Source organism: Martes martes (assembly GCF_963455335.1).
Source record: "Martes martes genome assembly, chromosome: 4".
NCBI classification, from domain to species: domain Eukaryota; kingdom Metazoa; phylum Chordata; class Mammalia; order Carnivora; family Mustelidae; genus Martes; species Martes martes.
Genome location: NC_137891.1, coordinates 63,798,903 through 63,823,954, shown reverse-complemented (window position 1 = coordinate 63,823,954; position 25,052 = coordinate 63,798,903). Strand labels below are relative to the sequence as shown.

Genomic DNA, 25,052 nt, shown 5'->3' with positions numbered 1-25,052 from the left:
TTGAGTGATTTCAAACTATTATGAATTAGAAATAAAAGAAAAAAGATCTTAAAGCTGTCAACAATTGATTCTGTTATTTAAATTATTTAAAGGAGTATTTAAAAAATATGACTTTTTGTACTTGTATGGGATTGCTTACTGTATTTAGAAAGACGTACACGCTAAGTTTGTTATGATATTTTCCTTTTTGATATGAGGTACTTTGTAATAGATAAAAGTTAATTACAAAAATTGTATTTCCAGAGCTGAGAAGAGTCAGGGCGTGGGGAAGAAGATGTCCTTTGAAGGGGATATTGGGTTATTTTAAAGCCCCACTTCTACTCTTGCTTTTGTATTTCATCAAAGGTGACCTAAGAATTATATGAGAACTAGTCACGTATTTGCATAGTGCATTGTGTTCTGAGAACCGAAAACATAACTATTATGGGTGGCATTATGCTGACTTACAATGACAAAACTGTTATTACTTTGCCTGAAATCATGAGTAGCTAGCCAAACATTTACAAGTCAATTGTAAGTTAGTACAAAGCAGAGTTGAAATAATATTTGTTAAGTATCTTCATGAATAGTCTTTTAGAGTCTGACCTGTTCTTCAGTTTATAACTGCTGAAAGCTCTGGAAGGAATCAGAGTTCCATGGAGAGAGAACCACCCTTATTTATTCTGTTAAGATGTTTATCACTGTATTTTTTAATTGCCTTCCTTTATTTATTTATTTTTTAAAAGATCGTATTTATTTATTTGACAGAGAGAGACAGTGAGAGAGGGAACACAAGCACGGGCAGTGGGAGAGGGAGACGCAGGCTTCCTGCCAAGCAGGGAGCCCGATGAGGGGCTTGATCCCAGGACACTGGGATCATGACCTGAGTCAAAGACAGATGGTTAACGACTGAGCCACCCAGTCACCCTAGTTGCCTTCCTTTAAAAAGAGAAAAAAAAAACAAAAAAACACAAAACCATAAGATTTTTTTGGTAAGGGATATCAGAATGGGAGAATTTCAGTCCTAATCAACTTATCCTCCAACTTCAGACACCACTTTTCTTCAATACAATTTTGAAAAGGAAGTAAGATAAATTCTGGAGATCAAAATTTATTTTGAAATTTCAAAGGCAAAAACCCCTTGATTATTTAACTTATAAGAACTTAAATCTTTTTGAACAATGATATTTATAGCCTGATTAACTCCTTCTCTGATAAAGCACTGACTACTCTCTATTAGTATCATTCATTTGTCAGTTTGATTTTAGTGTCCTGTGCTATAATTGTTATCAGGATTTGATCAGTTGTAATGTCAGATTTCGCATACAGAATTTTTGTTGCTAAAAGTAATCACTTCTTTAAGTGCCCAAAATTAACTAGTACAGATTCCCCTGAACTAGGAGTAGGAGAGCATATTATGCAATTTCACATTAATAATTTTATTTGAATGTAGAAATATGAGCCAAACATGCTAGTGTTATTGGTATGTGGCTCCAGCTGCATTTAGTGAAAATAGAGTTCCTAAAATAAAGTTGGATGAACCATCTGTTTTAAAGAGACAAAACTTAAAGAGTTGACTGTTACTGCCACTATTCACATTGCAAATATTGTTGAGAACTTCATAAAAGCAAAGCCTTGCTATACCAGGAATGACTGGGTTGAAACAGCATATGTTTTCGGTATGATATGCATATATATTTTCTTGTCTGGGTCTAATTTTTACATTATAAATGCTTATGCAATTCAGAGACCTCATTTATTATATCCAATAGTGTGCTGAAGTTGGCTTATACAAACTTGAGAGAGCTGGTAATTAAATTTCTTAGAAATTTGCAAGCTGGTTGTAAGACACAGCTATTACTAAAAATTATATGAAGAGATAGTACATAAATTATACTATAAACAAAGTTCATATATTATTAAAACTCATTACTTCCTAATTATTTTACTATATTTTATTGTTCTCCGGGTCCTTAGTGTTACTTATATCTATTATTTCTTTATGGAAATATGAAATAATAATGTATCACTGCTTGTCTAACTCGATGTTCAGTGACTTTATTTTGGTAGCTTGAAGTTGGCTGGTGTGGGAATATTTAATACCACAGAAATTGGTGAATACTATAGGTCAGCACTTCTACCCCACCATGTAGAAAGCCAGCTGTATCCCTAGTAATAGCTCAATATTGCTTAGTTGTTTAGAAGACAGCATTAAGCAACCTTTCTTATATTACCTGTACTGTCAAGAGTTAATAAACCCATTTTTCACATTCAGGAAGTTGGGGGAGTACATTTGAGTGCAGAGCTATTCACCGTTTTTTCCAAGGCAATAGCTAAGAGTTCCAGATTAACCCAAGATGAATTATCAAAGTCTTATAAGAGTTTGCCCTACAACTAAGCACTCCAATTTGAATAGGGACTTTAAACCACCATTTGTTTTATTGTGGCAAGAGACATTTGGGCCCAATGTTTCCTTAATTTTGAAATATCAAGACAGTCCTTTATTTCAATGACTCCTGGGGGATAAAAATTAGAATAGGTAGATTGTAGAGAAGAAATAAGTAACTGGTCTTGAAACATGCCATAGGGTTGCAAAATATTTCTTGCCATATTATTTTTCTTTCACACATGCTTTTTTCTTTTTGGCTTGATCTGGAAAAAAGGAGATGCCAAAAGGCTGTGTTTCCTATCTTTCTTTGGCAGCAGTCCTGTGTCGATCTGATGGCTGCAAGCCATGCACATGGTTTGGGTAGTTTGGGATAAAATAGCTGAAACTTCACATCCATGTGTGTATGTGTGATAAGTCTTTTGGCTTTCTTCTGGATTCAGCAAATGTAGTTCTTTTTTTTTTTTTTTTCTTTTAAGATTTTATTTATTTATGAGAGAGAAAGAGCGCATGAGTGAGAGAGTGAGAAAGCATGAGCAGGGGGGAAGGGCAGCAGGAGAAGCAGACTCCCCACTGAGCAGAGAGCCCCATTCGGGGCTCCCTCCCAGGACCCTGTATCCATGACTTGAGCCGAAGGTAGACGCTCAATGTACTCAGCCTCCTGGACAGCCCTCATCAAATGGATTTCATGAAAATTAATTCTGACAACTTTTTCTCCCCCCTCAACATTTTAAATAAAAAGTAAAGGTCAAAGTCTTCTAACTAATCATGAAAACAGAGCCCATTGTGACAAATTATCTCTTCTGCGAATGTTGCATTCTCTCTAAAGAAAACATTTAAATATAAACTCTTCAAGTTTTAATTTGTGGGTTTTTTCCCTCCACAAACAATCATTTTTTTGTTAAAAGTATCTGTAACATACTTTTCCTGGAAATCAAAAGAAAATGAAAGGAATTTAAATAGGAGTCTTTATGAATATGAAACTCTTGTCTCAAGGACGAAAGCAAAGGATGACCATTCTCATTTCTACTAAGGGCAAAAAAAAATTAAGTGACATGTGAGAAAAGCATTTCTCAGTTTCAGAAAACTGTTGAAATTTTGGAATAAGTTGCATATTGAAATTATATAGTCTACTCCAGAGATGTAAACACAGAATAAATGGTCAAGATTGGTGTATGGGTGGTCTTGGCCTGATTGCTGTGGGATAAAACAGATAAATACTAAAATTCACTCCTAGGACTGAGAATTGAATTATAACTCATTAGTTAGATTATCTGCTCTTTGAAGGACACTTTTTGCTCAACTTTGTGGCACTGTGAAGAAACAGAAAACACAACTTTGTATATTTATATAAATAAAATAAATACACTGTACATACCCTTGTACTATGCTAACCCAATATTACAGTCTCAACTTATTTCTTTAATCATTATATGGAAATCATATAACAAAATCCTAACATGAATCCTATCAGAATACTGAATTAGTATTACTGTGTTAGGGAAACAAAAGTTTTTGGTAAAACTACACGTTTTAGCATTTGGGAATATGTATTTTATAAATTTATTTGTTTTTGTTTGCCAATTTTTAGATTGTCGATATTTTAGTATATTGTTTCTGTGTTCTTAGTTACTGATAAACATCAGTTCAAGCCAGAGCAGATGTTATATAGATTCCGCTATGATGATGGAACATTTTATCCAAGAAATGAAATGCAGGACGTGATTTCAAAGGTAACAGCCTCTCCCAGAACCTTTTATCAATAGCAGAATTCATGTTGTCATACTGCACCAAGACAAAATGCTGTTGAGAGACTTAAAAAAAAATTCTAGTATAGAAAATGGCATTCATAAGCAAGCCTCTCAGTCTTTTCTTGCTATTTAAAGAATTCTAGGATTAGATCATTTTTTTCATTCTCTTGTGTAGTTCTCGATGGAACTAATGAAATTGCATCCTCAGATTATATCCACTGAAAAGTATGTCACATGTGGCAACAAGTGGCCATTATACTTGAATAAATTTTAAAAAAAGATATATAAAATGTATGTAACAGTTTTCTTTGCACACTTGATTTATACTGACATAAAATGAACACATAGTGTGAAGTGTTGCTGCATAGACTTATTTTCTGCTAATACTTTGGAATTCTACATTTTAAGAAAAATAATTTTAACTCTTTGTATATATGTATATGTCATGTGTATATGACAAATTCATAGTAAAATTTAATCCTGTTTTTAATTATTTAAGTTATATTGTTTTTCTGATGTAATGCAGTAATTGAATAACTTTTAAATTGGTAGAGATTATATAATGATTCCAGAATGTTGACAGTGGATTTGTCTCAAAATTTCATTGGTCTGAACTTTGAATGATCCTCCTCGTTTTTGACCTATCTTTATTTTATAATAGGGAGTGAGATTATATTGCCGTCTTCATAGTCTGTTTACTCCAGTGATAAGGTGAGTCTGGTTTCTAAGTTCTGGGCAACTTACGTGGCAATATTTGTATTGCATATTAGGTACTTATTATTCAGCTGGAACCTCTTGGTTTATTTTATTATTTTGTTTTATTATTTCACTTATTCTATAAGTGAAAATTTTACTTTTAAAGATTATTTTAAGTAATAATTGACCTGAAAATATTTCTAAATTTTCTGAGACTCTAATTATGCATTTTTTCTACTTTTTTATTCTGATTTCTAAAATTATTAGTCATTAATTCATACTAAATTATAGAATTGATAATGAAATAATCCACATTCAATTAATATTTAGTAAATAATAGTTCACTGGGAGAGAATTTGAAAATACTATTTACTATAAATACTACTCTGATTACTGTATGATTTCCTTTCTCAGTAAATTGTGTAATCAATTCTTAGATATGTATTTTTATAATATGTCTAATAGTCTTTTATCCAAAGGAAAGATTTTGTATTTGAAAATTCAGAATTACTTTGGAGTTAATAAGTAAAACAGTATAATTTTATTCTCTACCAATTTTTTTCCTTCTGAAAAGATATGCCCTTTTTTTTGAAGTGGAATCATAATTAATTTTCAGTTTACCTCTCTAGAAAGACAGCAGAAAACTGAGCTTTGTGTTATGATTACTAATTGAAGTGATGTTGTATTTTTATCAAATTTACACTGATATATACTGATAGAATGTAGTGTGATGTTACACTAATTGCAGATGGCCAGCTATCATTCGGAGTTTATTGACTGAAACTTCATATTCAGGACAAAAAAAAATGGATGTACTATTTCCAAAGGGAATAAAAACCTTTTTTCAGTCATGGCTATAGAATCCAAATGTTTGATGTGCTGTGTTTCTATTTTTCATTCTGGTTTCCAATTTCAAGGAAACTCAGAATTTAGGGGAAAAAAATCCCGAAGTGGCTGTTTAAGTGGATTGGAATGCTCACTAATGTTTTATAGAGAACACAGTGCAGATCCTGGAGGAAGAAAGAAAACTTACCCATCACTCCTGAAATTGCCGTCCACTTTCACAAACAGACTTCCTAAAGTAAAAAGAAGTGAAAGTGAAGCTATATTTATAGATCCCCTACTAGATTTCTACCATAGCCACCCTGAAAATATTTTGGATAATCTAACACTAAAAGATAGTTACTTCACTCAATAGTAAGTGGGTACTTAAATCTGTTTTTTCTGCTAAACTCATAAAAACGATCATGGTTACAGTTTTCATGTTACCTGTGTATCTGTAGATTTTGTATGTGAGAAAATGTGCTCTGAAAATATATTTTAGCCATATGGGATTTCTTAGCAAGAAGGTTACATTCCATAAGAGCTGATAAGAAGGGATTATTCTTTGGCTAGAAATGACAATTGTTTATGAGTTGTCAAGGAAGAATTTATGGGAAAAAACCATAAAGCAGATGGAATGTATGATAGTCATGCTTTTAATATGTGTGAACTCAGCTTACAAAATGAAAAATTACTTGGGTGAAGAATTCACTAACCCACATGTGTTTTATAATAGACTGACTATCCTGTTTCTTCTTATTGGTGCTTATGGAAACCAAGATGAAATGGGCAGTGAGGTATCAGAAACATGGAGTAGATTTAAAAAGATATAATCAATCAATTAATTAATTAATTAAAAAAATTTTTTTAAAAGAATCTGCTATTGATTACTGGCTAACCTGGTGTATTTATTACTAAAATCTCTTTTACTAATGTCAACTATTTTTCAGGGACTTTTTTTATGAAGGTGGATAAAATGATGTCAGTATTAATTGTCAGTTGCAGACACGGGCTAAAGAACTGTGAACAGAGCTAGTAATTATTTATCACTTCAAGTTGCTTGCAGTTCCAATCTTTTGACATTTTGAAAAGACTGTCATTTTCTCTTTGATCCAGGCCTGCAAAATGAATGAATTATAGATTTCTGCCCTGGGGGCCCCATTCTGATCAGGAGCACTTGTTGGTATCTAACTTAACTTTGAGTGATTTCCCAGATCTGGGAAGTCTACTGAAAGGAGAGGCTAATGTAGAGTCGGCTGGTTCCCTTGGTTCCCTGGGGATGGGGTGTCACTTGTCCATGCTCTGATCAGACAAGATGAATGACAGGGTTCTCAGCATGTTTACCTTAGGATGGACCTGCCGTCTGCCAACTGCAGCTGAGCCAAACAAATAATCCTCCAGTGTCAATCCAGCCTTCCTGGAGAATTCAGGAATAAAAGGGGTTGCTTTATTCTCCACATTTTGAGGAGTTGTTGTTGTTGTTGTTTTTGTTTTTGTAGGTTCTTTCTTGATTTTAAGGGAAGAAATTCTATTTTATTATTCTTTTATTAATGAGATACTATATTTCTAGCTAAATCATTGTCAGGTAATATAGAAGCAATAATTTATTTGTGTATATGAACATGTCAAAGGGGGAAATATCCTGTTTTGGTGTCATTGTGGCTCTCTTCCGATATAAGCTGATGAAGGAATTTTCAGGTGTTATATATATCTTGTAAACCTCTCTTATTTGCACATAATTTGGATAATAGATTCCGATTATATTTAGTAGACTTTTCTGTTGCACACCGATATTAAATGAAACATTTTCCTGCTCTTACTTATCCTCTCACCGGTTTTGGTTTCTTTTTCCTTATAGAGATAAAGATTACCATTTACGAACCTACAAATCTGTAGTCATGGCCAACAAGCTGATAGACTGGTTAATTGCACAGGTAAATAGAAAAAGAACTTGCTAAGTTACATTCACTGCTGCTTTAAGCTTTGAGGTGATTTAGGTACCTTCTTTGGTCACCATGTGCAGAGGAGACAGAGGGAAATAGCTTGACTAAGTTCATACAGCTAATACAGAGTTAGGATTTGAATCTAGGTACTTTGACTTCATAGTCTTCAAACTTAATTTTTATGCTATATGGTCTTTCAAGAGCAAGATGTTCCTATTTTTAAAATATCAACTGAGATCCAGCGAACAACTAAGTGTAGGGGCACCTGGGTGGCTCAGTCAGTTAAGCATCATGACTCTTTATCTCTCCTCACATCTCGATCCCAGGGTTGTGAGTTCAAGCCCCACATAGGCCTCTGTGCTGGGCATGGAGCCGACTTTAAAAAAAAAAAGAAAAGAAAAGAAAACGAAAAAAAAAAAAACCCCTAAGTGTAATTTGAATATATCACTGAAGAATACATATTCACAGACACTAAAATTTCTTGCATGTTTTGTTCATAATTTGTTTTAAGATATCTGTTTATTAGTCCTAGCAAGTTACTCTAATCTCCCTATGACTTTCTGTTAGACAGTAATTGTGCTTTGACAATATAAGCTTTACTATTTATCTACATACATTTTAAATAGGAAAGTATGAAATTTATTGTTATTGTTGCTCTGTTTCTCAGAACGTGGGAGCTGACAGCAGGTACTGAGAAAATGGTGTTTGCAAATTAGGGCATTTACCCCCAACATACTAGATATTCAAATATAAATTTAAATGTTTTATCATTCTAGGTCACCTAATATATAATCAATGTTTAATACTGGTTACAAAACACTTTGACAGAACTTACTGTTTTGTTAGGGGATATTGCTTGGTTGAAATGTTGTCATGCTTAGGTATTTGAGTCAATTTCATAAGCAGTTTTACTTTTTTGTAATTAAATAAAGTGGCCTACATTTGATAATCATAGAATGTTCTTTGTTTCAAATATCAATGTTTAATTCATATTCAACTCATCTGTGCACATAAATTTTGAGATTTTTATTATTTAATTTTAATTTCTAGACTATCCAAGACTGCCTACTTTTGTATTTATAGCACTTAAATGTATTCTATTTAGAAGTTAGGATTTTAGATTAAACCAAGCAATTATTTTTAGATAAAAACTAATTCAGGGGTGCCTGGGTGGCTCACTGGGTTAAAGCCTCTGCCTTCGGCTCAGGTCATGATCCCAGGGTCCTGGGATCGAGCGTCGCCTCAGGCTCTATGCTCAGTGGGGAGCCTGCTTCCCCTCCTTCTCTCTCTGCCTGCCTCTCTGCCTGCTTGTGATCTCTGTCAAATAAATAAATAAATAAATAAATAAATCTTAAAAAAAAAAAAAAACTAATTCATACATGCAATGGGTTTACTTGAGTCAGACTTTTATAACATTATGGTCAAATATGTGTCATTAGAATTGGTTCTGTATTTGATATCAGAGTTGGCATTTCACATAGCAATTAAAATCTTACCGAATTCACACGATCTTATACTATATATTGACCATGTCGGAAAACTGAAGAAAGGTTTTTGGAAGTGAAAGTTGGTGCCCAATAAATATTTAAAGTCCTGACTCAGGAAATCAGTGAGCACTTTTTTTTTTTTCTTTTTTGGCATTGTTTTACTTTTCAAATATGAGCATTAGAAAAACAGAATAAAAACTGAACCATGTTGCAGTTATTTTTTTCTTCAGATTTTCTTAGTGGTCTGTTACAACAATGTCTTAGAAATTATATGTAGTAGAAATTAGGGTGATGGATTGGGACTCAGGTAACCTAACATCTCATGATGGTTCTTCTGTTAAGTAGTTATGCAAAATTGGACAAGTCCCTTCATCTCTCCAGATTTTATTTTCACAACTCTCTACTTCCTACTGGAATTATGATCAAACAGAGAAAACAGCACAGGGACATTAGAATAACTTGCTAGGACTAACGACAGATACTTTAAAACAAGTGGGTGGACAAAACATGTAAAACATGCATTGTAGGTATGAATGATCGATTTTTGAGTGAAAGCAAGGATAAAAATAAGCAGAGTTCAGAGTTCAGAGGAGCAACCTGACTAGGAAGAAGTAAAATGAGAAAGTACTTCTTAACCATTAAACCTACAACTCTAAGTTTAAACACATCTATGTACATATGCCTGTTCCTTTATATGAGTCCTTAGATGAATAGAATAGAAGTTTTCTGGATAAAAACCTAACAGAAGGGCACCTGGGTGGCTCAGTGGGTTAAAGCCGCTGCCTTCGTCTCGGGTCATGATCCCAGCGTCCTGGGATCGAGCCCCACATCGGGCTCTCTGCTCAGCACCTGCTTCCTCCCTTCTCTCTCTGCCTGCCTCTCTGCCTACTTGTGATCTGTCTGTCAAATAAATAAATAAAATCTTAAAAAAAAAAAAAAAAACCTAACAGAAGATTGCATTGGGCTTTCATATTTGCTTCAGTTATATGATCTGATTATTTTTTCTGCAATATAGTGAAAGAGAAGCTTGCATTTACAGGCTCAGCTGAACAATTTACTTTTAGGGTCTTATAAATCACCCTGTATTAGTAGGTCTCTTTAGGGGTCCTTAAAGAGCTAGACCATTCGTAGAAGGAATGTGATAGTAGAGATTATGCATAATGATTTTCATTAACTTTAGTGTGTTTTCAATACATAGGATATTTTCTTGCTACACAATTGGGATACAAGATTGAAAAAATAAGAGAAAGGGATCACTTGTATAGCAATAAATTTTAGTTATTTATATTTTTCATGTTTAATACAGTATGGTTTTACTCAAGAAATATATCTTTGTTTTTTCCCTTAATGTCAAAAAAAGATGTTTTCTTAAGTGAATGTTTTATAGCAATTAGGTGCATCATGAGCTTATGAAAGCAGTGTGTGCCCTAATAAAAGAATGTTTCTGTCAGTGTGGTACTGGGAATGTCAAATGCAGTAAAGACACAACAAAGCCTTCAGTTGCCTATAAAGTTGTGCCATGTTTTTGTGGTTAACAGGGGGATTGTCGCACCAGAGAAGAGGCAATGATATTTGGTGTCGGACTCTGTGACAATGGATTCATGCACCATGGTAGGTATTTTTAATCTGGAAGCTTACAGATGTATTTTTCTGTTTTGTTTTTGTTAGGGCACTGGGACTATCTCATTGTTTTAGTGAATTCATTTAGAGATGAACCAGTAAAACTGTATGGGTCTTGCCATGTGCCCAGACCAGATCACATCTGTATTTTATTTCACCACCGGTGCCATTCATATGTCTATTGCTATTATCTACCACTTGCCATAACTTCTATTTTCTTTTTCTGGACTGACTCCAGAAGAGCAAAAGCTTGAACTAGATGAGTTGGTTTTTTTTTTTTTTTTTAAGTAGCTTTGAAAAAAAAAAAACCTTTGAAATTACTTTCGATCAGACTTAACGGTTTTTTTGAATGCCAGTATATGTTAAAATGATTAAGTGAGAGCATATTATGGTTGGATAATCATTGTTCTTTTTAGAAAAATGATTTTTAAATTTCATCAGAGATAAAATTATAAATCTCTGGAAAAAATGTTTCATTTTGGCTACTAATTAGAGATTTTCTTTCTTGTTGATGAACTTCATTTCACCTAAATTTTAAAAATAATGAGACTTAGGGACGCCTGGGTGGCTCAGTTGGTTGGGTGGCTGCCTTCGGCTCAGGTCATGATCCCAGCATCCTGGGATCGAGTCCCGCATCGGGCTCTTTGCTCAGCGGGGAGCCTGCTTCTCCCTCTGCCACTCTGTCTGTGCACTCGCTCTCTCGCTCTCTCTCTCTGACAAATAAATAAAATCTTTAAAAAAAAAAATAATGAGACTTAGTCTTCCCTCTCTATTCATAGCATCTTATAGATTCCACAAACCCATATTTTTCACTGTTTACATATATATAACATATATATGCTTATAAACATATTTGATAACACTTCTACCTATTTGTCAATTACTTTCAGAAGGTTATTACCTTTTTTAAAAAAGATTTGTATATTTTATAAAGAGAGAGAATGGGGGAGAGGCAAAGAGAAAGGAAAAGAGAGAATCTAGAGCAAACTCCCTTATGAAGGTTGACCCAGCCTGGGCTCGATCCCACGACCCTATAAGATCATGACCTAAGCTGAAACCAAGAGTCAATTGCTGAAACAGCTGAGCTACTCAGGTGCCCCAATGTTACCTATCACCTTTCTCTGAAGAAGGCAAAACCTTCAAAAACAAAAACAAAATCAAAACCTTCAGTTGTGTTGAGAGCATCTTTAGTTAGCATACATTCATTTGGGATTCCATTACATCCCACTATCTCTAGAGCACTGTGTGAGATGTGATAGAGAAATATCAGTCCCTGATGAACAAACTGTTAAATGGAGGAACTATATTATTATAGGCAATTAAAACTATAATATCAGGCTGAAAACCTTCAAATAGTTTTTTTTTTCTTTTTAAAGCATCAACAAGCAGTCATTTTATCTAAATATTTATGTTAAAATACTGATTTGGGGTGCCTGGAAGGCTTAGTCGTTTAAGCAGCCAACTCTTGATTTTGGTTCAAGTCATGATCTCAGGATCATGAAATCAACCCTACATTGGGCTCATGCTCAATGTGGAGCCTACTTGAGAGTCTTTCTCTCCATCTGCCCCTCTCATGCTTGTAGTCATATGCACTTGCTCTCTCTCTCTCTCACAAAAGAATGAATAAACAATTAAATAAATAAAATAACAAAAAATTAGGTATTGAGTTAAAAATATTGAGTTAACAACAAAAGTTTTCCCTACAAAAGTCTAAGTCAGAAAAAGTCTAAGCACACCCAATTTGGCCCCTCCCTGGCCGTATTGATGTCCTTTCTCACTCCGGTTAAGCAGACTATTTTTTGGAGGAAAATAGCAGTAGCAAAACACCATACAAGTTTGGGGGAAGTGCTTGGGTCATGTAGGTAAGACCTAACTTGATCTCAAATATATTCTCATTTCTGTCATCAACTGTAACACGTTACTTTTTAATTTGTGCTTGATAGTTTCATTTGTTAACCCAAGTTGCTGGCCAGTCTTCCATGCAAAGATCAATACATATATCATCCGATCAACAGTTATTATTTGGAACTCTGTAAAAATAATGAAATAAAATAGTTTTGTATTGGTTTCTATATGCCAAATTAATCACATTTACTACCTCATTTTAGTTCTGTATGTTATGAAGAAGATTTTATTGCCCCCATTTTACTGATGAGGAAACTACAGTTCAAAGAGTTTAAGTAACTTTCCCAAAGTCACACCCAGAATCAACCCCACACCTGGAGGTCTGTCTTGTCATAAATTCAGACCTCGTACAGTGCCATGGGACAAGCATCTTCCCTTTAGCTACCCTGCTCAATGAATCACCCTGTTCCAACAAGTACGCTTCAACCTACCAAAGATACATAAATAGGAATAAGAGAAGATTTCTCTTTTAAAATATTTCGACTGCTGTCAGGATCTCACTGAATATAAATTCTATCAGTATTTAGCTTTATTTTTAAAAAGGTTAATCTTTGGGACTTTGGGCAAAAATATTAATATTCAGATAAAAGGGGAAAATGACCTTTATTGAAATAAGATTATTTGAGAATAATGTTTTTAAACATAAGAAAACCTGAAGAATTAGTGGAAACTAAAATCACATTTCACCCAGATGATATATTTCTGGTTTGAAGTGTTAGAACACAAGTAACCACCGTGGGAATTGCTCACACACATAAGAGCAACACTTACCCATTTGAATTTTCCCATAATTGTTCAGGATATTAAAAACACACTTCAAATGTTTACTGCAAATTCAAAACAATGTAGGCTTCTATGTTTTGGATTACATACATTTTTTTTATTCAGTATAATCTTTTATTAAATTTGGGTGAGTACAAAAAAGTTAACATTGAAAAAATACTTAAAAATTCAAAATTCTTTACTTATTAGTAATTTAAAGGAAACGTCAGCTTGAAGCTATTGAAAGAAATAGAATAATATCATAGGGATATTTGTGAATGAAACTTCTTCTAGGAGTATGACATTGAGGCTATAGGACAGGTATTAGTCTATTAAATGTCTATTAGTATGGAAAATGGGTTCAGCTTTTGGATTATTTGGAACAATTTGGATCTCTGTTTTTGTAGTCCTTGAAAAAAGTGAATTCAAAGATGAACCCCTACTTTTCCGTTTTTTTGCGGATGAGGAAATGGAAGGATCAAATATGAAGCATCGACTTATGAAACATGATTTAAAAGTTGTGGAAAATGTTATAGCCAAATCACTATTGGTAAGATCATCAATATGTTATATAAGTTTTCTTCATTTATTCTGTTTGATTTGTACCTTTTTTCATAGTTTCTTTATTAGTAACATTAATATTTTGCATTTCAGATTAAATCCAATGAAGGCAGCTATGGTTTTGGGTTAGAAGACAAAAATAAAGTTCCAATAATAAAGTTGGTAGAAAAGGGGTCTAATGCTGAGGTAATGTAAAATAGCATTTTATTTAAATTTGTTGTCCATAACATACAAATATAAAAGTTCTAAACAAATTGAAATCAGCTTTTAAGTATCTCTATTGAAAATAGTGTTTCTGAATAATCTTATTCTGAGTTCCTACTCCGCTATTGGAATTTGTGACAGAGTTCATGTACTCAAAGATAGTTGGAGGGAGGTAGTGTAAAGATTTATAGTTGTGAACTTCTTGACCTCCTGGGAGGTCACGCAGCTCATTCCATGTCCCTGAGACTTCCCTGTTCATCATCATTCTAGCCTGGAACCCTGTGGAGACTGTGTATAGTGGGACTATATTTTCTGTGTCAGGTAACTGTTCTGTTAAATCAAAGGCTATGTCTTTTATTTTCCTATCACTTTTGACTATCTTATAAAAATATATTTTTTTCTATTTTCTTTATTTATATTTTGTATAATCAGTAAAGTGCATGCTTTGACTTACTTTCTCATTAGGTTAATGCTGATTGATGTTCTCTTACCTCAGCAGTTTTTTAAACAAAGGAATCTCCTGATCATTCATTCAGAATTATTTATTTAGTACCTATTATATGCCAGGCAGTGTTCTAGGCTCTGGGAATCCAGCAATGAACAAAAGAGACTAAGTCTCCTGCTCTCACGGAACCTACTGGGAGTGTTATATCCCAAATATGTGAGATTTAAAGTATTCTCACCTTGCTACCTGGCTTGTAAACATGCCTTAATCCTCAAGCAAACTTCTAAATATATAAATCTTAAATGAAGACTGTGAGAATGAGTAAAGCATGACTTTTAGCTTTGAACCTATTTAAAGTTAGTAGCAAACTTCCATCCACCCTCTTATCTGCTAATGCTCAAGGTCTCCATCTTTTACCAAAACACAAACTCATGCAAGACAGTGTTTTAGGTACAGCACATTAATTTAAAATGAAATAACTCTGGTCAGCTCATACTTTGTTAGTGGGCTGGGCCAACTAATGACTAGTTTTAGTAATTTTCTGCAAGAAGGAAATGTTTCCCCCAGACATTTTCTGTGGGTGTTCTTAGAGCATAGCTTCATCTGACTATGTCACTGATTAAGTGCCCTCTCCCAGGTTTTCATTATTTCTGTGGTAACCAAAACAGCATGTAGTTCAGAGGCAGTGGGATTGGTTAAGAATGGTGGCCTGGTTGGTATGGAGAGATAATGCCTTCTTTGCAATCTTTTCAGCCCCTGACAATCTGTGCTTTTTTGGAGCTCTTTTCCTTGGGTTCCAGGCCATTCCTCTCTCCTGCCCTGGAGATGGTTATGCTGTGTCATGTTAGCAATGCATATTCGGTTGTCATTGTTGGCTATAGAGAGGCTGAATCTCTCTGAATTAATTGGATATAAATGGAAAACAGTAAAAAAAATTAATATGGGGTTTGACTGTAGCTTAAAGGATGAAGTAAGAAAAGGAACTATAAGATTCAATCGAAAGAAGGCCACAGGAGGAGTACAAAATTAAGTCATAAAAGAAGGGGCAGGGAAATTCAGTGCAAATGGGTGATCAAATTTAAAACTAGGTCAAAGAGAATAACTGTGTTATCTCCCCCACAGTTCTGTTGTGTGAAATTATATAAAAAACATTGCAGATATTTTGAAATGTCAAAAATCTGTAAGTTCTAGGTCTTTTCATCTTCTAATTCTGTGAAAAAAAAATAGATTCCTTATTAAAATATAATTTGATTTTTTTCCCTATTTCTCTCTTAGATGGCTGGCATGGAAGTTGGGAAAAAGATTTTTGCTATTAATGGTGACCTAGTTTTTATGAGACCTTTCAATGAAGTGGATTGCTTCCTGAAATCATGCTTAAACAGCAGAAAGCCTCTAAGAGTTCTTGTGAGCACAAAGCCAAGGGAGTAAGTTGTATTTTATGTGGGATTTTAAAAAAATTATACATAGGTGAATAAAATAGAAAAGTTAACTAAGTACGTGTCTAGAATTAAATATCTCATTGCTTGGGACATTTAAACCTTACCAAAATCACTAATACTGGTCTTTAATGATGGGAAAAACTACATTGCTCATGCTGCTAATGCTTGCTCCTCAAATCAGGTGGTTTCAGCAGAAATAATACTTCCTCCTTGCTGCCCAAATTTTCCTGGTCTGGGTTAGGTTGAGTCTGATTATAAGTGAAGAAAATTGGTAGAACACTTGATAATAAGGAACTGTATTCCCCATGTTCAGCTCTAAGAATTTCAGGTCTATGATTTGGTCAGATACTAGGTTTATAATTAAATGCTTATAAGAAATGGGAGCACAATTATGTGAAATACACTTGCATGCTTGCTTGTACTTAGTGATATGTCAATTCTTTTTAAAAAATGCCTAGTTATCTACCTACCTATGATTAGGGAAAAAAACCTCATGTTTATTATAGCCAATTCAGAGAGTATAGGTTTTCTAAATGAAGATGTGTTTCTTACAATCATATCATCCATAAATAGCCATTACTTTTCTGAAATTCAGTGATAGTTCATTTTTTGAAGTGCTGATACAGACTTACACAACCATGTATTTATAAAATGGGATCATGCATTATAATCTTTTTTTTGAATTAATAGGAGATTATGGATATACTTGATAGACATTGGCTTTTCTTCTGCAAATCATTGATGGTCTAGAGTTTCTGTGTCACATTTCCATGATTTGTTTAACCAACAAGTTAACTAGTATAATTTATGTGAAGTACTTCATATAATGTCTTAATGTACTATGATTATATCAAAATTGCTGTTTAAAATTTAATTTTATCATTTCTTATTGTAATAAGCAACTTTATTCATTTTAAGGTAAATGAAGGTTACCACTTAAAAACAAAAGGTTTATTTTAACTACTTAGGAAAATATTCTCAGTATATATAGTATAGTATTCTTCCCTGCCTTAATATATATATTTAGCAATAACTAGGTGCACTCTTTATCTTAGGAGTTGAAATGCAATGTAATAAGCTAGAATATATGTGCTGCCGAAGCAAGCATGCAATGTAATGAGCTAGATTCTACGGCATTAAGTCATCAAGGTCGATGCTAAAATGTACCAGGGAAAGAGTGAGTGTGACTCATTAAAATTACTCATTTAGGAAGACTTTGGACTAGAGGGCAGAGAGTAGCCATAACAATGTCTTCTCTCTAAACCTAATGTTCATCTGTTACTCCCTATTAACCCAACCCTATGTAGGGTAAGGCTCACCTAGTTGCCTACCTCTGGTCACTTTGGGGACACTTAAAAGGAAAAGGACAGACTGGAAAGGAATAAGGGGTCATAGTCCAAATCAATCATTAGTAAACAAAAACGTCCTCCCCTTGACCCCATTGCCCCTGATTTAACCCTGCAACTACTGATTCACTGATCATAGACATTTCAACAGTTGGATCTCTCTGAAGTCCTCAACTTTAAGACTAAATTGATAGGGGCAAATCTTCAGTCCTGGAACTAACTGCTAGACGAGCAGCGTTAGAACCTGTGTCTCCTGACTCTTCCTGCAGTGTTTGTCACACAGTATCTGGAACCCCCTATTTCCTGCTCAGGTTCAAGCTTCTGTTCCACTGCTTGCTTGCTAATTGTGTTGCTTCAACATCTTCATCCATAAAAAATTGGAGATGATGAGTGTCTGTGTTGTGGAGCTGCTAAGAACATTAAATAAATTTAGGTTTGTAAAGAACTTAGTGACTTATTCAGCTCATAGTGTGTACTCTAGTGATGTTTTCTGTGATGCTTGTCTATTCTCTTATTTCAATTTTTCATTGCTTCTTTATTATATCAGAAACATTTTATATTGTATTTCAAAACAGTTTTGAGGATAGAGTACTCATTTTTCATCTTTTACTTTTATTTTTTTAATATATTTTTTAAAGATTTTATTTATTTGATAGACAGAGATCACAAGTAGGCAGAGAGGCAGGCAGGGAGAGAGGAGGAAGCAGGCTCCCCACTGAGCAGAGAGCCCGATGTGGGGCTCGATCCCAGGACCCTGAGACCATGACCTGAGCCGAAGGCAGACGCTTTAACCCACTGAGCCACCCAGGCGCCCCCTCATCTTTTACTTTTAATTTGCTTGAAATCTATAGCCTTTCCTTTATGTCCTTATTCTAATGTATGATTCCTATAAATCATTCTTTCATATTTTCTTACAGTACCCACTTATACTTGATGTATTGTCTTGTCTGGGGTTAAGGAGGAAAGCAGAAATGTGAGAAGTTAATCCAATAGAAGTTTTCTTTTGAATCTAGCTGCATTTAGCATCAAAGAATTTTTCAAAAGGCTTTGTAGCAGATTATTTAGTGCACTTACATTCTATAAGAAATAGACTGTTCCTTTTGTATAATTTTAATTCTTCGTTTAATAGATAATATAGTGGTCCCAGCAGGGAAACATGTTTTCCAAAGATCATTTGACTAAGAGGGCCCCAGTATTATGACCAAAATGCACCTCATGGTGTTTGTACAAAATTTTTAAAGAAATCTATAATAATCTTCTTGAAGATTAGAGTAAGGTCAGCCTTCCCTAGCAATATTAGAAGGACAGAAGACCTTGCTCAGAAAGAACCAAGAGGCTGCTATGAGTTCCTCACAATCCACAAAAGCAACAACAGCTCAACATGGCTTGAAAGCTTGAAGTTATTTCAACAAAAGTGCACTCTCATTTGTAATACATAGAAGCATGAGCTACTTCTATTTTTTTGGTTCGTGCTCAGAAAATGCATTTATTATTCCCTTTTTCTTTCCCTTAGTTATCTTCCATTTTCAGGTATCTTTTTTTTTTTTTTTTGACAGGTAGTAATAACAAGGTGCTATTCAAAGGAAACATACAGCCTTATACACCAAAAAGTATATAATTAAGGATAAAAGATAAGTTTGTCCTGTGACCTCTACTCCACCAATATGTAGATCACTTCATAGTGTAGAATGTATAGCCTATGGTGTGTAACCTAATTCATAATATGGCTTTTATCTAAAACAGATAATTTGTATTTGTATTTCAATCACCAAATGCTGGAATGCCTGCCTCATGTATATTCCAGATCACAGGACAAGCCTCTGCAGTCAGACACTAACGCCGTATAGGGCTTTCTCAAGGGTTCTAGGTACAGCGTTGCTCAAATTGCTCTAGCAGCTTTTTAAATAAACTGTAAGTAAGTGCTGCTGTACCTAACTTCAGACTCTGTCTAATGTGCCCTTGAAGTGCCGCTGACATTTACTTCATGATTAATTCATCATCTTTTGGAGAACACTTTTGTTTCTTGGGCATCTAGGGCTATCCATCAAAATTTATTGCACTGTATTCCTTTGTCTTTGTTCTGTACTGCAATTTATGATACTCGTTTTTATTGTTATGATGTTCCGCCTTATCTCATGTTCTCTGCTTTTCATTGTTGCTCTCTGATCTCCGGCTTCCTTATGTGGAGTGGCTCACTTACTAGTGCCAAACTGGACATCCCTCACGGGTCTGTCATAGCAGCAGATTACACAGGCTCTCCTTTCCTTCAGCTTCTTTTCCGCATGGCTTCATTGAAAATATTTCTTTTCTTACTCAGGTTTTCCCTTTTGATGTAGTATTCTTTTTTTCTTTTTTTAAAAAATATTTTATTTATTTATTTGACAGAGAGAGATACAGCAAGAGAGGGAACAGAAGCAGGGGGACTGAGAGGGAGAAGCAGGCTTCCTGCTGAGTGGGGAGCCCGACAAAGGACTCGATTCCAGGACCTTGGGATCATGACCTGAGCCGAAGGCAGATGTTTAACGACTGAGCCACCCAGGCGCCCCTTGATGTATTATGCTTTCAAAATTTCACTGAATAAATACTGAAGTTAATCACATTCTTAAATTATTTTGGTGTAGTGTTTGACAGATCTGTTCTTTATTACTAGCTTTTTGTTGTTGTTCTTTGATGAAGTTCCCAATAGCTAGGATGTATTAACTCTATGTTTCTTTTATTAGTTTTCACAAAGAAATTTCACAGCGTGCTGTCTTCTTTGCAACAGTAAATTAAGGAGTTGGGTGCCTGAGTGTCTCAGTCCATTAAATGGTCAGCTCTTGATTTTGGCTTAGGTCATAAACTCAGGTTGTGAGATGTAGCGCTGAGTCTGAGTCTGGCTCCAAGCTCAACAGGGAGTCTGCTTGAGGGTTCTCTCCTTCTCCCTCCCTGCTCACACACTCATACTTTTTCTCTCTCTCTTTAACATAAATAAATTAATTTTAAAAAATCAAATAAGGAGAGAAGCTTCCATTTTATTGAAGTGCTTACATAATTCATAGCATGATATAGGGCAGTTGACCAAAGATTCCTTTTTTAATCTCCACTGACACCCTGCAAAGTAAGTTTTAACTTTCTGTGGAAAGTCAAGCTCAGAGAAGTTAAGGAGTTCATGGAAGTTATTCAGCTATCAAGTGACTAAATGAGGATTCAAAGCTAGTTTTTCCTGATCCTGGAGCCTGTTCCTTATTCAGCATATACCATGCACTAGTTGTGCTCCACCGAGGAAGTCTGTCATGCAGGTCTACTGGGTGCCTATGTGAGGGCATGCACCCTATTTGTTTCCTGTTTCTAGCCCAGTCAGTGTCTTTTATACAGTAGACTCTCAACACATATTTATTAAAAGAATGAATAAAAGTGGACACTATTGTATTAACCAACTGTGGCATTTTAACATCATCTTACCCTATTTTCTGACTGATTTTAGGACAGTGAAAATCCCAGATTCAGCTGAGGGACTTGGATTCCAGATACGAGGATATGGCCCATCGGTTGTCCACGCAGTAGGAAGAGGTGAGGAATTCATTCTGCATATTTGAATATTGCCTGCTGAATAAGAATATGTTCAAAATGTGCATGGTCATGTTGTCATGTATTTTCTCAAAAGTATTTTTACTTTATTGGCTCAATGGCAGTACATTCCTAAAAATACTCATGGGGCGCCTGGTGGCTCAGTTGATTAAACAACTACCTTTGGCTCAGATCATGATCCTGGAGTCCCAGAATCGAGTCCTGCATTGGGCTCCCTGCCTAAGCAGGGGAGTCTGCTTCTCCCTCTGACCTCTCTACCCGCCCCCCACTCATTCTCTCAAATAAATAAATAAAATGTTTAAAAAAATAAAAACTCTTAAAAATTGTAAGGCACATTTATCACTGTTAAAAACTGATGAAATAAATGGAACTAGAGCGTATTATGCTAAGCAAAATAAGTCAGTCACAGAATGATAAATACCATATAATTTCACTCATATGTGGAATTTAAGAAACAGAACAGATGAACATAGGAGAAGGGAAGGAAAAATAAAATAGGATGAAAACAGGAAGACAAACCATAAGAGACTCTTAAATCTAAGGAAAAAAAATCGAGGGTTGCTGGAGCTATAGGAGGTGAGTGGGGAAATGGGGTAAGTGGGTGATGGGAATTAAGGAGGGCACATGATGTAATGAGAAATGGACATTATACGCAACTGATGAGTTACTAACTTGTACCTCTGAAACAAATAATACACTATATGTTAATTAAGTTGAATTTAAATAAGAAATTTTAAAAAACTGACAAGAGTATAAGAAAGCAACTGATTTCTGTACATTGATTTTGTATCCTGCCACATTACTGAATTGCTGTATGAGTTCTAATAGTTGGGGGTGGAGTCTTTTGGGTTCTCCATATGAAGTATTATGTCATCTGCGAAGAAAGAGAGTTTGACTTCTTCTTTGCCAATTTGAATACCTTTTATTTCTTTTGTTGTCTGCTGTTGCTAGGACTTCTAGTACTATGTTGAACAGCAGTGGTCAGAGTGGACATCCTTGTTGTGTTCCTGATCTCAAAGGGAAGGCTGTCAGCTTTTCCCCATTGAGGATGATATTCACTGTGGGTTTTTTATAGAGAGATTTTATGAAGTTGAGGAATGTTCCCTCTATCCCTATACTTTGAATTATTTTAATCAGGAACGGATGCTATATCTTGTCAAATGCTTTTTCTACATCAATTACGAGGACCATGTGATTCTTCTCTCTTCTCTCTTCTATCACATTGATTGATTTACGAATGTTGAACCACTCTTCCATCCCATGAAAATATAGAAAGGGAAATTAGAGAACTGATTGCATTTACTATAGCACCAAGAACCATAAGATACCTGGAAATAAATCTAACCAAAGAGGTAAAGGATCTGTACTCGAGGAACTACAGAACATTCATGAAAGAAATTGAAGAAGACACAAAAAGATGAAGAGCATTCCATGCTCATGGATTGGAAGAATAAACATTGTTAAAATGTCTATACTCCCTAGAGCCATCTATACTTTCAATGCCAATCCTGATCAAAATTCCGCTTTTCAAAGAGCTGCAACAAACAGTCCTAAAATTTGTATGGAACCAGAAGAGACCCGAATTGCTAAGGAAATGTTGAAAAAGAAAAACTGGGGGCATCACGTTGCCTGATTTCAAGCTTGACTACAGAGCTGTGATCACCAAGACATCATGGTACTGGCATAAAAACAGACACATAGACCAGTGGAACAGAGTAGAGAGCCCAGATATGGACCCTCAAGTCTTGGTCAAATAATCTTCGACAAAGCAGGAAAAAAATATACAGTGGAAAAAAGACAGTCTCTTCAATAAATGGTGCTGGGAAAATTGGACAGCTATGTGTAAAAGAATGAAATTTGACCATTCTTTTACACCATACACAAAGATAAACTCAAAATGGGTGAAAAACCTCAACATGAGGCTGGAATCTCTCAAAATCCTAGAGGAGAACATAGGCAGTAACCTCTTCAACATCGGCCACAGCAACTTCTTTCAAGATATGTCTCCAAAGGCAAAGGAAACAAAAGCAAAAATGAACTTTTGGGACTTCATTAAGGTCAAAAGCTTCTGCACAGCAGAGGAAACAGTCAACAAAACAAAGAGGCAACCCACAGAATTGGAGAAGATACTTGCAAATGATACTACAGACAAAGGGCTGATATCCAAGATCTATAAAGAACTCCTCAAACTCAAGACATGCAAAACAGATAATCATGTCAAAAAAAGGGCAGAAGACATGAACAGACCACTTCTCCAATGAAGACATACAAATGGCTAACAGACATATGAAAAAATGTTCATCATCATTGGCCATTAGGGAGATTCAAATCAAAACCACATTGACACCTTACACCAATTAGAATGGCCAAAATCAACAGGACAGTAAACAACATGTGTTGCAGAGGATGTGGAGAAAGGGGAACCCTCTTACACTGTTGGTGGGAATGCAAGTTGGTGCAGCCACTTTGGAAAACAGTGTGGAGATTCCTCAAAAAATTAAACATAGAGCTACTCTATGACCCTGCAATTGCTCTACTGGGTATTTCCCCCAAAGATACAGATGTAGTGAAAAGAAGGGCCATCTCTACCCCAATGTTCATAGCAGCAATGGCCACAGTTGCCAAACTGTGGAAAGAACAAAGATGCCCTTCAAAGGACAAATGGATAAAGAAAATATGGTCCATATATACAATGGAGTATTATGCCTCCATCAGAAAGCATGAAGACCCAACTTTTGTACCAATATGGATGGGACTGGAAGAAATTATGCTGAGTGAAATAAGTCAAGCTGAGAGAGTCAATTATCATATGGTTTCGCTTACTTGTTGAGTATAAGGAATAACACAGAGGACATTGGGGGATGGAGAGGAGAAGTGAGTTGGGGGAAATCGGAGGGGGAGACAAACCATGAGAGACTGTGGACTCTGAGAAACAAACTGAGGGTTTTGGAGGGGTGGGGGTTGGGGGGTTAGGTGAGCCTGGTGGTGGGTATTATGGAGGGCATGTATTGCATGGAGCACTGGATGTGGTGCATAAACAATGAATTTTGGAACACTGAAAAAAATGAATTAAAATAAAACTTAAAAAAAAACAAACAATAACTGATGAAGGAATGATGCCTGCCAGTCTCACTTTTCTGCATGTTTCACTTTAGCCAAAGGGTATAACGATTTTAAGGTTGTCTATTTGTATTTTTCTCTGGCGGCAAATAGCTATATTTTTGTCAATAACTCAAAGATGTAAGTTTTCAGGTTTAAGAATGATTTATGTGCTTTATAACCTGTTGCTCTAAGATTACTTCAGGTGTTTCTATAAATAACATTTCTTAAACCATAAAATGCATTTTATATTAAATAATAACATGTTTATATTTTATTCTTTTTTGTTTGATAGGTAAATAAACCATTGATACCTCTTTTTATATGTATTTTAAATAATAACATGTTTATATTTTATTCTTTTTTGTTTGATAGGTAAATAAACCATTGATATCTCTTTTTATATGTATTTTAAGTTTTAGAGTATACTAACATGAGTAATGATTTAAGGGAATGACTTTTAGAGCCCACATAGTGTATAACTTGCTGCTATAGAAAGAAATGTCATTATAAGCAAAGAAGCCATGTGTTCATCTTAACCAGAGACATACATGCTTTTCATTACCAAGAAACATAAAATGTAAAGTATCTTCATATGATCACCCAAATATTAGTCTGGAAAATTTGGAGAGGGCATTGCTATCAGAATCAAATTTATCAAGAACATATGAGCTAGACCTTTACTAGATTATAAAATTGCCTTTGTTAGTGTATATATGACAAAAATGAATCTTATTTCAAAAACTTGTCTTTTCACTCAGGTGTTTAAAACATATAGACTAATAGACATTTAAAACATTTCCAACAACTTATTCTTATTATATAACTGAAATGGGATATATTTCATACTCAAAGGGGATAGTTGGTACTTCCAAGATCTTCATTTTCACTGAACAAAAAAGAGTAAGTCACATTATCAGTACTATAAAATAACTGAAAATCTGATTGAATCACAGTGTGCTTCTGTCCTTATTAAGGTGTCATTTAAAGAGCCGGATTCTTTCTTTGGAAAGTAGTTGCAGGGTAGGCCCAAGTCTGGT

The 25,052-nt window shown here is 34.9% G+C and overlaps 1 protein-coding gene across 1 annotated transcript in view; it reads left to right on the top strand.

The window, feature by feature from the left end:
* Window positions 1–25,052, top strand: part of LOC308341017 (phosphatidylinositol 3,4,5-trisphosphate-dependent Rac exchanger 2 protein) — a gene marked incomplete at its 5' end in the record, with an annotated part of 290,021 nt that overhangs the window by 122,230 nt on the left and 142,739 nt on the right. The window contains 8 exons of the mRNA XM_080800603.1: window positions 3,995–4,098; window positions 4,778–4,827; window positions 7,493–7,568; window positions 10,603–10,675; window positions 13,759–13,901; window positions 14,006–14,098; window positions 15,837–15,985; window positions 20,810–20,895. Coding sequence (XP_080656729.1) covers window positions 3,995–4,098; window positions 4,778–4,827; window positions 7,493–7,568; window positions 10,603–10,675; window positions 13,759–13,901; window positions 14,006–14,098; window positions 15,837–15,985; window positions 20,810–20,895 — 774 coding nt within the window. The remainder of the gene's footprint in view (window positions 1–3,994; window positions 4,099–4,777; window positions 4,828–7,492; window positions 7,569–10,602; window positions 10,676–13,758; window positions 13,902–14,005; window positions 14,099–15,836; window positions 15,986–20,809; window positions 20,896–25,052) is intronic.